At 41.0% G+C, this 15,072-nt stretch overlaps 3 protein-coding genes across 5 annotated transcripts; 1 reads left to right on the forward strand and 2 right to left on the reverse strand.

Annotated features, from left to right (window-relative positions):
- Window positions 1-260: 260 nt before the first annotated feature.
- On the reverse strand, window positions 261-7,236 carry LOC148332402 (WD40 repeat-containing protein SMU1-like). Of its 3 annotated transcripts, none has more exons than XM_088303673.1 (12): window positions 7,071-7,236; window positions 6,047-6,257; window positions 5,694-5,846; window positions 5,495-5,611; window positions 5,263-5,382; window positions 4,704-4,772; window positions 4,490-4,606; window positions 3,910-4,037; window positions 2,981-3,107; window positions 2,538-2,699; window positions 1,926-2,078; window positions 261-1,757 (listed from the first exon to the last, which is right to left on the reverse strand). In XM_088303673.1, exons 1-12 carry the CDS (start codon window positions 7,094-7,096, stop codon window positions 1,659-1,661), a joined length of 1,482 nt encoding a protein of 493 aa, XP_088159799.1. In that variant the 5' UTR covers window positions 7,097-7,236; the 3' UTR covers window positions 261-1,658. The 3 variants fall into 3 exon arrangements, with proteins under 3 accessions (XP_088159799.1, XP_088159798.1, XP_088159800.1); XM_088303672.1 differs by having other exon boundaries at window positions 4,704-4,823; XM_088303674.1 differs by lacking the exons at window positions 4,490-4,606; window positions 4,704-4,772.
- Window positions 7,237-8,234: 998 nt separating this feature from the next.
- On the forward strand, window positions 8,235-11,533 carry LOC148332403 (perilipin-2-like). The gene is made up of 7 exons (XM_088302829.1): window positions 8,235-8,736; window positions 8,826-8,852; window positions 9,023-9,218; window positions 9,778-9,860; window positions 10,081-10,321; window positions 10,407-10,543; window positions 11,140-11,533. The coding sequence occupies exons 2-7, from the start codon at window positions 8,835-8,837 to the stop codon at window positions 11,482-11,484; spliced, it is 1,020 nt and encodes a 339-aa protein (XP_088158955.1). The 5' UTR covers window positions 8,235-8,736; window positions 8,826-8,834; the 3' UTR covers window positions 11,485-11,533.
- A 336-nt stretch (window positions 11,534-11,869) lies between these two features.
- rps6 (ribosomal protein S6) lies at window positions 11,870-15,028 on the reverse strand. Its single transcript, XM_088302830.1, has 6 exons — window positions 14,925-15,028; window positions 14,231-14,362; window positions 13,711-13,921; window positions 12,847-12,993; window positions 12,128-12,285; window positions 11,870-11,999 (listed from the first exon to the last, which is right to left on the reverse strand). The coding sequence occupies exons 1-6, from the start codon at window positions 14,928-14,930 to the stop codon at window positions 11,904-11,906; spliced, it is 750 nt and encodes a 249-aa protein (XP_088158956.1). The 5' UTR covers window positions 14,931-15,028; the 3' UTR covers window positions 11,870-11,903.
- Between the last annotated feature and the right edge of the window lie 44 nt (window positions 15,029-15,072).

Below are 15,072 nucleotides of genomic sequence, written 5' to 3' on the forward strand. Positions count from 1 at the left end.
GACGACCAACATTTCATGAAAAAAATTAAATGTTTTAAAGACGGTACAAATCTACATTTTTCTGTAGCGATAGTATTGTACAATACAGTATTTTCCCACTAGATGGCACTGAAACTACAAAAAAAAAAGATCTTGCAGCTTTTGTATATAAAAAATGGATAGAAGTAATGCACAGCAATGAACGGGACTCGTTCACTCAACAAAAACTATAACTATACAAAAAACGTAAATAGTTGTGCACACAAACACTAACAACTATATGAAGTTTTGGGGAATTTTACTGATAATCATTTTTGACAGTGACAAGCAGAGGGATACATACTTTGAATTTACATAACATCAGTGACGGATGACTGGCAGTACCGTAGGACGTACAGTATGTCTTAAAATTTGCACATAGAGAATTGTTTGGACCACTCAAGAGTAATGTGACGTCACGTTAATTGGACTATTCACACAACGTGCGTCACTGGAGCTTCACTGAGACTTTAGTGTTGTCATGCAAATGCAAAAATTAGCTCTATCTGAGTGATATTTCGCACTGAGGTAGCATGCAGAAACAGACAAGACTGGAAAAAACGGATACAAAAAACATTTACAAAAGTGTGTTTAAAAACAAAAACTGATTCCTGATTCAGTTTGTTTACGGCCAAACAGAAGAACCTGCATTGTTTTGTAAAAGATTACTGTATTTTTACAGCCGTTCACCATCATGCATTTTCATATCGAAAGACACAGAAGATGAAAATGAGGGGGTTTAATGCTGGTAAAGTTGGATCCATGAGGAAGTAGACGACAGCTTCAAAGACCGAGAATGGCATTCATATACACGATATGACCATTAAGTGTAAATCCATGAATACATCATCTGTTTAAAAAAAATCTGAACACTGTCCTAAAAAGAGCTTTCTCAGAAGGCAATAATCTACTTTGATTAGTTGTCGTCTTGGCAACCAGCTCCCAGTACGTATATTCTTTCGCTTCTCTCACCAGCAGAGGAAACTTCTTTTTTTAACCGACAGGGCTCAGTCAAGTTTCCTTTGATTTGATATTGCTTATATTTTGAGTAATTGTTGGAAATCCTAAAAGCACATGAAAAACTCATTTTTGACAAGAATGTTATTGTTTTAATACTGAGAATATATGATCGCCTGAAGATCATAACTGGATTGCTTTAATGTGATCGCAGCGCCTGGGGCCATATTTACACGTTATCGCGAGATTGCTACGATATGCTGTGATGTCTTAACCGTTGTACAATACTAAAATGTTATTTTTCTTCTTTTTTATTTTCAGTTTGGTGGCCTTCATTTGCACCCACCCAACCATTTTGTATATGCTGTCATGTTGAGGGTGAGCCCACGCTAGCTGCTTAACAATCAGCTATGTGAACCACTACACTGACATTTCTCAGCATTCACGTGCAATTTCCGAAGAATTCTACTTCACTGCATATGTGTGTCACGATGGTTTGGTGTGTGGTCTGCTAAAGAATACATCCATATAGGCATCTTTAGTTCACTCTCCAAGAATTCATTGTGGTATCGTTCATATCTGGTTTGTGTAGCGTCTCAACTCAGCATTTATTGCACCTTGGAATGCAAATGTCAAGTGTGAGGGTCTCCGTGCCCTTCCAAGAACCTGAGTAGTCAGTCAATCTAAGGCTTCCAAAGCCTCAGGAGGCCATCCTCGCTGTAAGTAGCAATCAGATTCTCATGCGGATGGTGAGTGATGCCAATTACATCTTTCTCATGGACCTGCGGTAGGCACACAAGCACATTCTGCTTTAGCCATCTTCATTATAGTCTTGTTAGTCTTATCAAATTCTTACATAACGCTGGCAGACTGAATTCTAGTAAATGACATTCTTCAGACATCTCCCTGCGGGCTTTTGATAATGAAGGAGTATTCTTCACAGAGCCTACCGTCAGAGTTTTCTCCAGCCTTGCTGTCACGTAGTTGAAGCAGTAGAGCACCAAGTCCTCTCCTACACAGTAAATCCACTCACCACGAGGGGACACGGTGCTGCACACAAACTTTGCTCCCGACTTTCTATCTGCACTGAATGTCTTGACAGTCTGAGGAGAAACAAAGTCAAGAAATTCAAATACCCACAGTGGGAAAAAAAAAAAACTCAATCCAAGCAAAAGCCATAAAAAGTTTTAATTGACACTAAAATGTTTATCACTTTGATTTGTGTTACTTATTAGACGTGCTTTTTAATTTATACATTTCTGAAAAAATCCAACTACTAAATTACTAAATGTATATATTATTATTATTATTATTATTATTATTATTATTGTAAACCTGGTGTGCTAGAGAAAAAAATAAGAAAAAAAATAACCTCTGATTAAAACGTTTTCTAAACAAATATTGACCAGTGTTATTTGTAAGAGTGGAATTATTATTTTATTATTTCAGGTGTTAATAAAAATTGCAATGCTATATAACATGTCCACTTAATTTCACTACGATCTACATAACAGTGACTCGATTCAACATAAAGAACTGTTTGCACATGTAATCTCTCTCACCTGACCCTGCGTGTTCATGACAGCAGCCATGCTGGAGTGGTTGCAAACCACAAAGAGCTGTGGATTTTGGGGAAGAGCGATCACGTTGTTCACAGGGGCATCCAAAGCCCGCGACACAGATTTAAACGTGTGAATGCATTGACAAGTTTGGCTGTTCCAAATCTAAAACACACACACGGAACAATAATCACCCAATAGGTAAGACAATTAATTGCACTGTAATTAATTTTAACAACAAGAGGCATTCATAAAATATTTATTGACACCCCAGAGTGGAGGGAGTCATTATAAGGACATTTTGAAAACATTTTGACAAATTACTAATTATATTCTACTCTAAGATGTTGGATAAAATGTGGGTGGAAAGGACAATTTTTTTTTCACCGTTTCTTTTCACAGTCAAAAACTGTAAACTGTCATCGTTTCTCAGCTGATCACTGTACCTTGACAGTACCATCCGATGACGCACTGATAATGTGAAATCCATCTTGAGTGAAAGATGCATCATTCACAAATGATAGATGTCCATTTAACTCCCTCATTGTCTGGCCCGAACGCAGCTCATGGATCCTGAGGATGACATAAACACTGTTGAACTAACATGAGAGGAAACAACTAATCTGATTCTTGAACTCAAGAAGGGATTTATTTTTCCTTAAGAGCGGACAAAAACGCCTTGCTGAGATGGGAGTTATTTTTAGCGCCAGTGGAGTGAGAAGCCGAGCTGGGCTGGGGCTGTGACAAAAAAAAAGCACCCATCGATTCATTGCGTCTTGTCTGCGCATACAGAAAATTGCATCTCGTGGTGGAGCACGTGGCAATGTTTTTCCTGAGCACATGGAGTCTCAGCTGCACCCACGCAAGCTCATGTGCAGGCAACAGGGGATAGGCTCAGCCCACATCCCCTTGGAGACAGAATTAGAAATATCCAACTTCATTGTGACGGAGCGTCTTTGTTGAGTGTGTGTGTGTGTGTGTGTGTGTGCGTGTGGCTTAGCTCAGAAACAGAATTGATCCATTCACAAGGGGCAACATGAAATATCAATGATCAGTCATGCCAGTAACACATTATCTAGCGCTTTACTTTTGGATAGAAACATTTTGAGTCACGTCACCACACTACAGACTACACTCTAAAAAAATATAAATATAAATATAAATATAAATATAAATATAAATATAAATATAAATATAAATATAAATATAAATATAAATATAAATATAAATATAAATATAAATATAAATATATTATTTATAAAAAATATATATTTTCTTCTGCATACATGCATACCTATTATATATGAATGTGCATGCATGTGGTCGAGTACTCAAATGTACAAATCCGTCATTTTTAATTAATTAAATAACCCACCTGATGGTATGGTCAAAAGATGCACTGAGGATTTGGTTGCTATCCTTGGAGAAACTAAGACAGGTCACACCTTTGTTGTGCGCATGCTCAAACCTGCGCAGGCACAGGCCACTCTGGATCTTCCATACCTCACATACAAACACACACATACAAAAGGGTTACATAAACAGTCCGTAAAATCATAGGGAGGTAAAGTTTCCACTTGTCTTTCACACAACAGAACACAGTATGCCTGAAAATTACGACAAGATGATCATTATTTCAAAATAAAATATGTAATTTTATGTGACATTTTTATTTGTTTCTTTAAACAACGTGATATTTTTCTCAATTAAAATATGCGCCAAGGCTCAGTACAATTTGGGGAAAATTGCATGAAGAGACACATCCATGAAGTACAGAAACTTCAAATTGCAGTATTCTACAAAATCTGATACACCAGACGGTGTCTCAGAAAAACACTTGACTCGAAATTTTTTTTTTAAATCAGAGCAATTCTGTTGATATTGTCAGCTACTTCTTTTATGTTTTGAAGATGAATACTTTTTATTCTTATACAATACTTGCTCAATGGCTGTACCTTTATTTTGCCATTCTGAGCACCAGAGGCTAGTAGATCTGAATCCTGACTGAAGCACATACACAACACTGCATCATCCATCATCATGAAGCTGTCTTGGGCCTGGTACTTTAAATCCTAAATCAAACACACACAGAAAAGAGGACCGACTGTTTGAATATGTTTTTCCATATATAAATCATCATCTAACCTTTGGTATCACTCGGATGTTTACCTTGCTTATGTTGCCTGTGTGGAAGTTCCACACTTCAATGAGGCCATCCACAGAGCCAGAGATCAAGTACTTGCCATCGGGGGAGAAACGGGCACATTCCACATGTGACCGACGTCCAAACTGCACATTAATTAAAAGTTTTATTCTATTCAATTTTTTTTGTTGTATTTTATTTTCATTTTAAATTTGCATTGAAAGGTGCTACTTCCGGTTTAAGCTAAGCGCTTTTATTTTGAATGCTAACTTCCTGTTCACTACAATTCACACATAAGGTAACTTAACAGAGTACGGCCAAGAGTTTCCTATTTTCTTTTACTAGCACCCCCTCCGAAGAGGCAAAGGTGTGTAAATAATGTATATTTTGTGTTTGTAAAAATATTGAGTGTTGAATTTAAAATATGTCAGCTAATTGTTTGCATGTGTTTTGAAATGTGTTTCAGCCAGGTGATTAGGTTTGAAGGTGGATAAATGTTGCTCAAAAAATAAACCGCAAAATCATCAGTAAAGTCTCATCCTTGTTTTGGAGGGCATGCTCTATCGACAAAAATATGTTTTTTACCTTAATGTGACGGTACAGTTGGGTTGGACACGCCTCTTTCTCGACATGTCCGTTCTTTTTGCTTGGGCTCTCAGTGGTCATTTCAGGTGAGAGGCTCTCCGGGGAGTTCAGTCTCAGCGACTAAAAAAAAAAAAATAAAAAAAAATCAACCAATCTTTCAGTGTAGCAAATGAAATATTGTTTGTATTAGGCTTGACATGTATTCGGCCAGATAATGACGTTGAATACTTACTCCGACTTGTTCCAGAAGACCCATGAGGCGTGACGGCGGTACCACGCTGACCTCCCTCACCAGCTCCTCTGCGATGGCTCTACGTCGCTTCTCCTTGCTGCTGCTTTTTGAGTACGCCTGCAATGAACGGCGACCAGGGTGTCACGTTACCAAAACACTTGCAAGCTATTGCATTGCCGTAACCTTGAGTGGATCTTACCTCACGTGGGTCAAAGTAGGAGAGTGTGAGCAGGTGTTCGAGGTGGCTGTACCTCTCGGGCTGGGTTTGCTTCAACATGATCATCGGGTCAGTTTGTCTGAGGAGTGAACGGGCGGCGCCCACCTCCCTCATTTCAATCAGCTCCATTACCACCTGTTGGAGGGATTTTTATGAGAAAGTATTCAATATAATCATTATACGCACTTAAACCTACTAAGTTAAGTCATTTACATTTTTTGGACCAAACCAAACCAAGCAATGAGAAACATACAAACATCTAAAATATCATTCAATGAAAAGGTCTAAGTTAACGTCAACAATAACCGAAAAGCCTAAGGAAAAGTCAAAGTCACCTGTTCGTAAAGGTCAATCAATGTATTGTCAGGAAGTTTGAGGGATTCAATTGCGAGCAAGACAGAGTCCCAGTGGCCTTGTTGGATGTCTGCGATGAAGCTGTCGATGCTCTCCACCGTGTTGAGCGAGACAGTTGTTTCTTCCTGTAATGTGGTCAAGGTTCTGTAGAGGTTGTTCTCCTTTAGGTATTGCATTATCAGGCGAATAACACTACAGGAAGAAAGAAGGAAACTATTCATCCATTGCATGCGTCTAAATATTAAATTTACTCCATGGGCCGCAATTAATTTAATCTGGATATTTGCATGCGTTGCGGTCTGTTGTTTTTTGAATATTTCGCTTTGTTGAACGAGATTCAGCGTTAGAGTTCATTTATATGCAATGTCCTTTATGTTCAAAATAATATAATTATCCATAATGTTCAATTGGGGTTGACACTGGCAGAGAGTTATTAATTTAACTCTTGTGAAATGTGCTGTATAAATAAAGTTGTATTGTATTGTATTTGTCACGTGTGTGATTTTCAAGAAAACAATGTAGAATGTACCTCAAGAATTGTACCCCCTGTTTAATCTCACACGTGGATCACATGTTGCCAGCTAGTGATGCTGATGTTCTCTCTTCAACCGACTGTGCTCATTAAACCCCTTTTAACCCCTTGTAAGAAAATCCACGGAAGCACTTTTCCCCAAAGGAAGCAAATGAAATGTAATTATGGACCATCAAAGGGATACGCAGGCTGGCGTTTTAGTTCAACAGGCGCATGCATATAAAACAACACACAGTATACATGCAGTATGACTTCCTAGAAGCATGATCATTCAGCAAATGTAATTAAAAGACCAAACGAGAACTCTGGCATCTATTAATAAAAAAAAAATAAAAAAATAATTGGCTGCAGCTCAAGACTGAGAAAAAATATGCTCAATTACGCTTCTGAAACGTGCATTTAAAATCCTGGAAACGTCAAATAATTCAGATGCTCTAATTAGTAATTAAATATAAGTTGAAAATTGTTCTTACTCCGAGGGCTCCATTTCCACGGCCATGCTGACGTTGTCTCCTGCAGATGCGGCAACAGACTGAAGTGCGTGGCGACTGCGTGCTCGTCAAAGCCACGTGCAGCTGGTCCACCGAGGCCCGCCCACTGCACGTGTTTCTCGTGCATGTCGTTCGTCTTCCAACAACAGTCCCGAACCTTGTGACCCCCCCCCCCCCACCCCCCAGTCACCCCTTTCCTCCCCCCGCTGCAAGCTATACAAAAAACGGGATGCTTCACACCCACCCTCCTCCCTGACGCATACCGACACATAGAAACATCTTCCGGTCGAGCACGTTGCGATGCTCCTGCGCCGCATCAATCAACATCCTCCAACATCAGAACCACGCGGGAGCAGCCCACGTGGATCAGAGCGTGCATGGGGGCCAAAACATACATCTTCAGAAGAGAAACGTGAAGTTTTAACATTAGAATGCATTTCTTTACTAAATCTGCATGGACGTTTGTTATGCACACAGCATTCCCGAAAAGTATTCGCAGTGCTTTTCCATTTAGGCAAGGAGGTCAATGTACATGAGATTTCTTTTTACTGTTGAGGCGTATGCAAAAAAAAAAAAAAAAAGCCAACACCGTTACATAGTAGCACATATGCCTCGTGAGTTCTGGGTTTGAATTTCAGTATAGGCGTTGGCGGTATCGAAAATGAATTGATAGAAATATTCGCAAAACTGTCCCACAAAATGCTGCCTTGGTGGGTTGGTTGTCATGTAGAATTATGAGATGTAAAATATGTATTCCATTTGATTTTGGAATTAGGCCCTAACATAAAATGTAGACAAAATGAAGCAATGGGAATACTTTCTGGCTGCACTGTATATACATATGTGTCCCACCAGATGGCGCTGTAGGAGCTACAAAGGCTAATTATGTTACGTATTTAACAAAGCAGCTTGGTCAGGGGTTAGCAACTTTCAATAATCAGTCATTTTGACCGTCTATCACTAGAAAAAAAAAACAAGACACACAAAAAAAGAATTTAAAAAAACACTGGGATTACGGGCGGACCTAGGATGATATTTTCCTCTTTGATATGGGGCGGGAGATATGGCGATAACAATATCTCAGGCGGTCGCAAAGCAAAAACATTTTTTTTTATAACACGAGAAGCATCACTGGCGTGGACCAACTGTATGTGGAACTGGGGCAAGAGTGAGCTAAGTGTGGATTGCAGGCCCCGTATGGCTCACTTCGTTCATTAATTCTGCCTATCGAGTAGTTATTCCATCAAGAATTAGGATTTGTTGCATTAATTTAACTGTTTTCCGCCATTGGTTAACTAAATTGTGTTTATTCGTGGGAGTAGTTTTATTTTTTCATTTATTTCATCAAGTATTTTTAATTGTAAATAAAACAAAGTCAAATAAAAAAAATCAAGAATGGCATTTGAATTTAAAAGTTTGTACACCGCCTGCTGTTAATCGTTTCCTAATGGACATGGATCGCATTTACATGTGCATCTTCTGACAAAGCGAGGTGAAACTGAGAAATGAAAATGAGAGACACTAACTAATAAAGCCAATATGTACATCTCGCGAGATTTGCGATTCACGGAGACACCAGTTGGCGTTAATTGGCCAGTTGCCGAAACGTGTCAACCGAAATATTCCCATAAATGGTGTTCCGAACACGGTGAGTTAGCGACTGATTTCCGTTTTGTAAAATCTTGAAAAACTAAACGTCCTGTCATGTTCTTATAGTGTTCGTTCTGTGCTTTTTAGTTTACCAATATGTCGCTAAACGAACAGGTGAGCCCAATTCACTCCATTAACCCTTCACATGCTGCATCAAAACTCTTCACAGGCGTCATTAATCGGACTACCCTTTTGGATAGCTTGACTGCAGCACGTTGGCGATTATAGTAAACCAAATGGGACATAAATGGCCGCGTGGCTAATATCTTTTTCGTTTACCGTAGACCGCTGCTGCCAGAGTGGCCCAGCTGCCTCTCGTTCGCTCTGCCTGCGTGAGCCTGTCGGTGTTGTACGGGGACACCAAAAGCAGCAACGCCCGCCTGAAGTGTGTGTGTGAGGGCCTGGAGAGCAGCGTGACCATGTTGGGCTCGGCGGCTTTGCACCGAGTATCACCTGTTATCACCAAACTGCAGCCCCAAGGTGTGTGAATCTTTTAAGATGTCAAAAAAAAGGTACAGACCGAAAGAAAATTACTTTTTGCACTTTTTTTTTTTTTACAAACAAAAAACTTTTCAGTACACTAAATTGTTTCCCTCTTTTGCAAGCTTGCATATGCATGGTGCTTAGAAAAACAAATCCTGCTTTATTGCAAGCTAAATTCAGGACTAAACTGACAATAGGCTAATTAATGGGCAACACAATACAGCAATTTGCTGGTGACCACTCCCGGCTGTGCCCAACCTCTCATGCTAAGTCAGCCTGGCTGCATTTCAGTTTATCCACAACCCAAAAGCTTGATAGGAAATAGCTAGACTGATCAATCCTGCCTTGCAACAAGTGGCTCCACAAATCCGTATGATAACCAGTGATGCATATCAGCAATTCTGCTGATTTATTAGCTGCTAGATTTGTCCGCTGGGTTTTACGGTGAATCACAGACTACTTGTGTAATATGTTTTCAGTTGGAAGACACAGTTGTAATCCTAAGCAAGTGGCCGATGCCCTCTTACTGACCTCACCATCTTTTGCATCTCCACAGTTTCCTTTGCCAATGATGTTGCATGTAAAAGTCTGGACTGGTTGGAGGCAAAGTTTCCCGTGCTGCACGAACCCACAGACCAGGTGATGACATTAACATCACAGTTTAGCTTACCAATAGCTGGTCAAACATGGAATAAGCTTCCTTTCAGTTACGCTTTCAATGCTACATTTTAATTTCGGCTGTTTCTTATGATGACGCCAACAACACCAGAGAGTGATATTGCTCCGTGTATTGTAACTTACTCCCAACTCTTTGAATGTGTTCAAAATCAGCTCTCCTGCTTTGATGTTGGTCTCCTAGCTTGTGGCTGGTGTCCGCACTAAGGTGCTGGAGATTCAGGATGTGGTGAGTATCGCGGCACATGGAACTGTGGACTGCGTGCAGCACGCAGTCACGTGTATCATGGAGAGGGTGCAGAAGCCGAAAGACCAGTCGCTGGTGGGAAAGGCCGTCAATGCGTCCAGCATGGGACTGGCTTCTGCGCTGAACGCATCGGAGGCTCTGGTGGACCGCATGCTCCCGCCTACAGAGAAAGAAAAAAGTAGGTGGGCGAGAGGGTAGGAAGGAAATGTCCTCTATCATGGCATGGTCCTAAACTAGAAATGATATTTGTGCTGATTTTATAGAGGAAGAGGATGTCTTAGTGGAAGGTTCTGAGGTAGCCACGTTCGAGAGAAGGTACTCGGTGCGACTGATGACGCTTTCCATCACGCTGTGCAGGAGAACCATCCAGCTGGCCGGAGCCAAGATGCATTCTGCTCAGGTCTTTACTCAAGTTGGTCTATCAAAAAAACATGCAGCTCTTGAAGAGGCATATTTAGCATAAGTGAATCAAAATGTCTACCTCTATTAACAGTAATGTTTTTTTTTTTCCTGAGATGTGCTTCCAATTTTAAAATATGCTTAGTATTGTGGTTGGAGCAGCAGCCTTGTACTGACTGAGATGTTAATATATTTGTGGGCTTTTGAAAACCGTTCTGCCCATGTTTATTTAACTACCTTGATTTTGAGTTAAACACCTGCTGAAAATCTGGTATTGTAAGTTTTCTTTTGCTGAGATGAGTTTGTCCATTTTACACATTTAGATGCCCCCCTGCATCTCATTAGATGAGGATGTAATTGTTGCCATCTTGCTTTGGATTCAGATGTTTAAAAAAAAAAACTAAATTGAAAAAAAAAAATCAGAAACATTAGTATGTGGCAGTATAACTAAAGTTACTATCTCGCCGATCCACAGTTGAATCTCGTTTTTGCCAAGCACAGAGGGCAGGTGTATTTCCACAAAACTTCAGAAAGGTGTGCTTTGACAAGTCCGATGAGTAAATATCTTGTGATTTGCCACCTCTGTCCTGTTTGCAGATCAGGGAGGCCTTTTCTACATCGTCAGGTCAGCTTCGCATCCTGCAGAGTAGCTGGCTAGCCCTCGCATGGAGCATGGATCTGCTCCCGCTACATGTACAGCAGCAGATTGTGACTGCGTTTTTCAACTTCACACAAATGTACAACTTAAGAGTCCCCCAACAGAATAGAAGCAGTATCGGTCCAGCAGCGCCAGAGGCAACAGCAACTCCACACAAGGGCACCAAGAATAGTCCGCGAATAAAGTCTAATTGGCGGGCAAGAAGACCCGCAAGTATCTCAGTGTGTGAGAGCCGATGGTACCAGTCAGGAAAAGAAGCGAGCAATGTTGACACATTTCACTGAGTGGTTGGTGTTCAAGCAGTACATGTAAATAAAAGCACTTGAAGATTGAGTGACTCATTCAAATGTATTCCAGAAACCATACATTCATTTTCAGTTGTACTTATCAAAGAACGATAATCAGATGCACTTGGTTGTATGAAATTACCTGCAAAACATGACTGTCATTTAACCCAAAAAAAAAAAACAACTGCAATAGTTCTATTGCCAGAAGGTAAGTGCAGCCTTACAGCTCGCATGACTAATGGGTTGATTCTGGACTGCTCAAATATTAACATTATATCCTCATTCAAATCGTTTTATTAACTTTGAAGCATTCATTTGTATTATAGGGTTTTAAAGGTATTGAACCATTGAATTTTTTTCTTAAAAGGATGAAACAGCTGAATGTAGACCAAACATTACTTTATTTGACTTAGAGTTCACTTTTGACTGGACTCAGATTTGGATGTGGAGGCCCTCAGAGAAGAAAGGCGGCGCCTCTTGGCGATCTTTTCCTTGCGCTTCTCTTTGGCTTCCTGGAGATGTGAAGAAAACATGTCAGTGAAAAGTTTCAAATTATAATTGGACATTTTGGACAGTGTCACAAGAAGTAAATGCATGACTATTTTCACCCAAGTGCGATGAGCCATGCCTTCAAGTTTACCTTCATCCTCTTAGCCAGCAGCTTGGCATACTCTGATGCCTCCTCCTTGTTCTTCTGGGTGCGCTTCCTCTTGAGGCAAATGCGGCGGCGTTTGTGCTGCAGCACACGAGGGGTCACCAGTCTCTGGATCCTGGGAGCCTTCGATCTTGGCTTCTTCCCTGAGAAGGGAACGTCGAGGGCCACTTAGCAAGCATGTATCACAACTGAGACTGATGGGCGGGCGAGCAGTCCATTCTAGCTTAGTGAAATCGCTGGCATAGGCAAATTTGGTCAATTAATTTTTTTTTCTCCAAATCTATACAATTGGTCAGTCCCCATTTGTTATTTTCACAAATGGAAAACAATTTCCTATATGACAATGCAATGTTAATGGGCTCAACAAAATAGCCACTTTTGCGGTTTCCGAAAAAGTGATAGTTTCATACAAATGAGGATTTTGCCTGGTGCCATTGATCCAACGAGTGAAGACAAAAAACTTTGATACTATTATGTAGAGAACATTAAAAACCATTAGCATAAGCAGCCACTTATTCACGGATGGCATTGTGTCAATTTAGAATGGAAACTTGACACCCAATGTAAATGTGTGCCAAAATTTGAAAGAGCTGCGCACCGTAGTCGATCACGGAACGTCTATCCAGCAATTTAACCAATTTGGAAAGAAGAGTTTGTCGCATTAAAATGATTAAGGCAAGATTAATTAACACTTGGAAACTTACCTTCCTTATTCAATGGTCTCCTCACAACATATTGTCTGACATCATCCTCCTTGGCCAGGTTGAAGAGCTTGCGGATTTTGCTGGCCCTTTTGGGGCCAAGGCGACGGGGAACGGTGCTGTCGGTCAGCCCAGGGATGTCCTTCTCGCCTAAGGGGAGGGTAGGAAAAAGGTAACTTATAGGCAAAATGTGTTGAGCAAGAATCTAAATTTCTCCATTTATGAGAAAGATGTCACTACAGCTTTAACAAACAGTGTCAATGTGAGAGGACTGCAGTTCCAACCAGGCACTGTTTTGTCTGGTCGTAACAGATGAGTCCACTGGTTCCTCTAGCAACACAATGTCCCACCTTAAGTGACAGGAGCAGTCAAAAAGGATCACCATGTGTGCCGTGAGCATCCCTTCAAAGACTGACTGAAGACTGTACAAATCTCTCTTGGAATGATAGTGTAATATAGTGTAAGTGATTAAGTGGAAGTTTAAAACAATTTTAGAGAATCGCAATGAAATGATGCAGACTTGGTGGACTGGGCAGGTATGTAACTAATTAGAGCCATCAGGCCTGAGCCTCCTGAAATGCTCATTCATTATTGTAAGACACATTTTAATGTTAAATAATCTGAGTGATCGACTCAATAGTGGCTACTGCTTTAGTTATCCATAAGTGTTCAAAGGGGCATAACAGTTAACGTGGCTATTTCCGTGGGCATCAATGTGTTCGGATTACCCCCATTTTCTTTTCTGGTGGCAAGAGGGATTTGTGGTAAACAACTATTTGCGGAACAATAAAATGTTTTTGGCTTCCGTCTAAACCTTGTGCGTCCAAAATGAGTCCACACAAACACGGCAGGCTCCTTAAATGTTACCTTTCTTGACAATGACCAAGTTGAGAACACTGAGGTTGGCGTCAACGATGCAGCCGCGGACAGACTTGCGCTTGCGCTCGCCAGTCCTGCGGGGACGGTAGCAGGAGTGGCCCTTGCTGAGCAGCAGGCGCACACGGCCGTGAGTCAGCACCCCCTGTTTCATGGGGAAGCCTTGCTTGTCATTGCCTCCGCTGATGCGCACCACGTAACCCTGAGCATAGCGAAAGGAGGAAAAGTGGAGTAGCGGTACAGTATACCCACACCAATTCTGTCAAATTTTAAAATATATTCCATTATTTGAATATTCTCTTGATTTAACAGTCAAGACATGAGAGAGCACTGCAGTTACAACCACCCACTGTTTAGGCCCGGTCGTATCCGGTGAGTCCTCTACAGTTTCTCTGGCATCACTCTGTCACATCTTAACGACTACTGGATAGTCAGAAAGATACCAGTGTGCCACGAGGACGGAAAACCTCAAACACTTCCAAAGCACATTTAAACTAATATCACAACTTACCTTCCACTCATCTCCAAGGGGGTCAGCAGCCACCTCAGTGGCCATGCGCTTCTCATAGAAGGTGCGCAGTTTGCGTTCATCGTCTACTTCGATGAGCTTTTGGCAGCCAGTTGCGGGGAACGAGATGTTTAGCTGTAAGACATTGCATTTGAGGTCATTGACGTCCGCCTCTACATGGCAATGACAACTTGACTCCACGACTAATTAACAACTAGCTGATATTCCAAGTTTAGGTCCTGAATAAATACTTTTATTAACACCAAGGTAAGGTGGGGATCTAAAACGTTCTATAGAGAAAATTTCTGCAGCTTAGACCCATTACTAGCTTCTTCGCAGGTCGTGCCCCTTAAACTTGCCATACTCGAAAAGAGACAGAAATTCTTAAGTTAGACAAGACTTCCGCAACGACCTGCATTTATGACCAATACACTGTTCCGCTTCACAAATTTAGGAACAGTCACTGCCTCAGGGACTTAGACTCGGGTACACATTTCTATATGTGAGCCGCCATGTTTCAGTACTCGACAAGCATTGCTAGCTGGCAATACAATCAAAACTCATCCTCAGCGGCGGCCGGACAATTACCACAGATAAAGGGACCGCGTCATCTTTGATAATCGCTGCTTTACATATACTGTAGTATTTCAGGAAATATTGTTTCCTACTAAAGTATACGCTTGAATAAACGTTGTACCTTCATTTTGCCAAACCGGCCCAACGACGGTCCGCCACGGAAAAGAGACCGGATATCCTCTCCGGGATCTCACATAGCCCTAAAATGTTCTCGCGACATCTTACGTCACACAAGTTTACGAATAAACACTGTGATGCTAACCCACGCG

This window comes from Idiotropiscis lumnitzeri, chromosome 8 (genome assembly GCF_059441095.1).
Source record: "Idiotropiscis lumnitzeri isolate Australia: NSW breed Sydney's pygmy pipehorse chromosome 8, RoL_Ilum_1.0, whole genome shotgun sequence".
NCBI classification, from domain to species: domain Eukaryota; kingdom Metazoa; phylum Chordata; class Actinopteri; order Syngnathiformes; family Syngnathidae; genus Idiotropiscis; species Idiotropiscis lumnitzeri.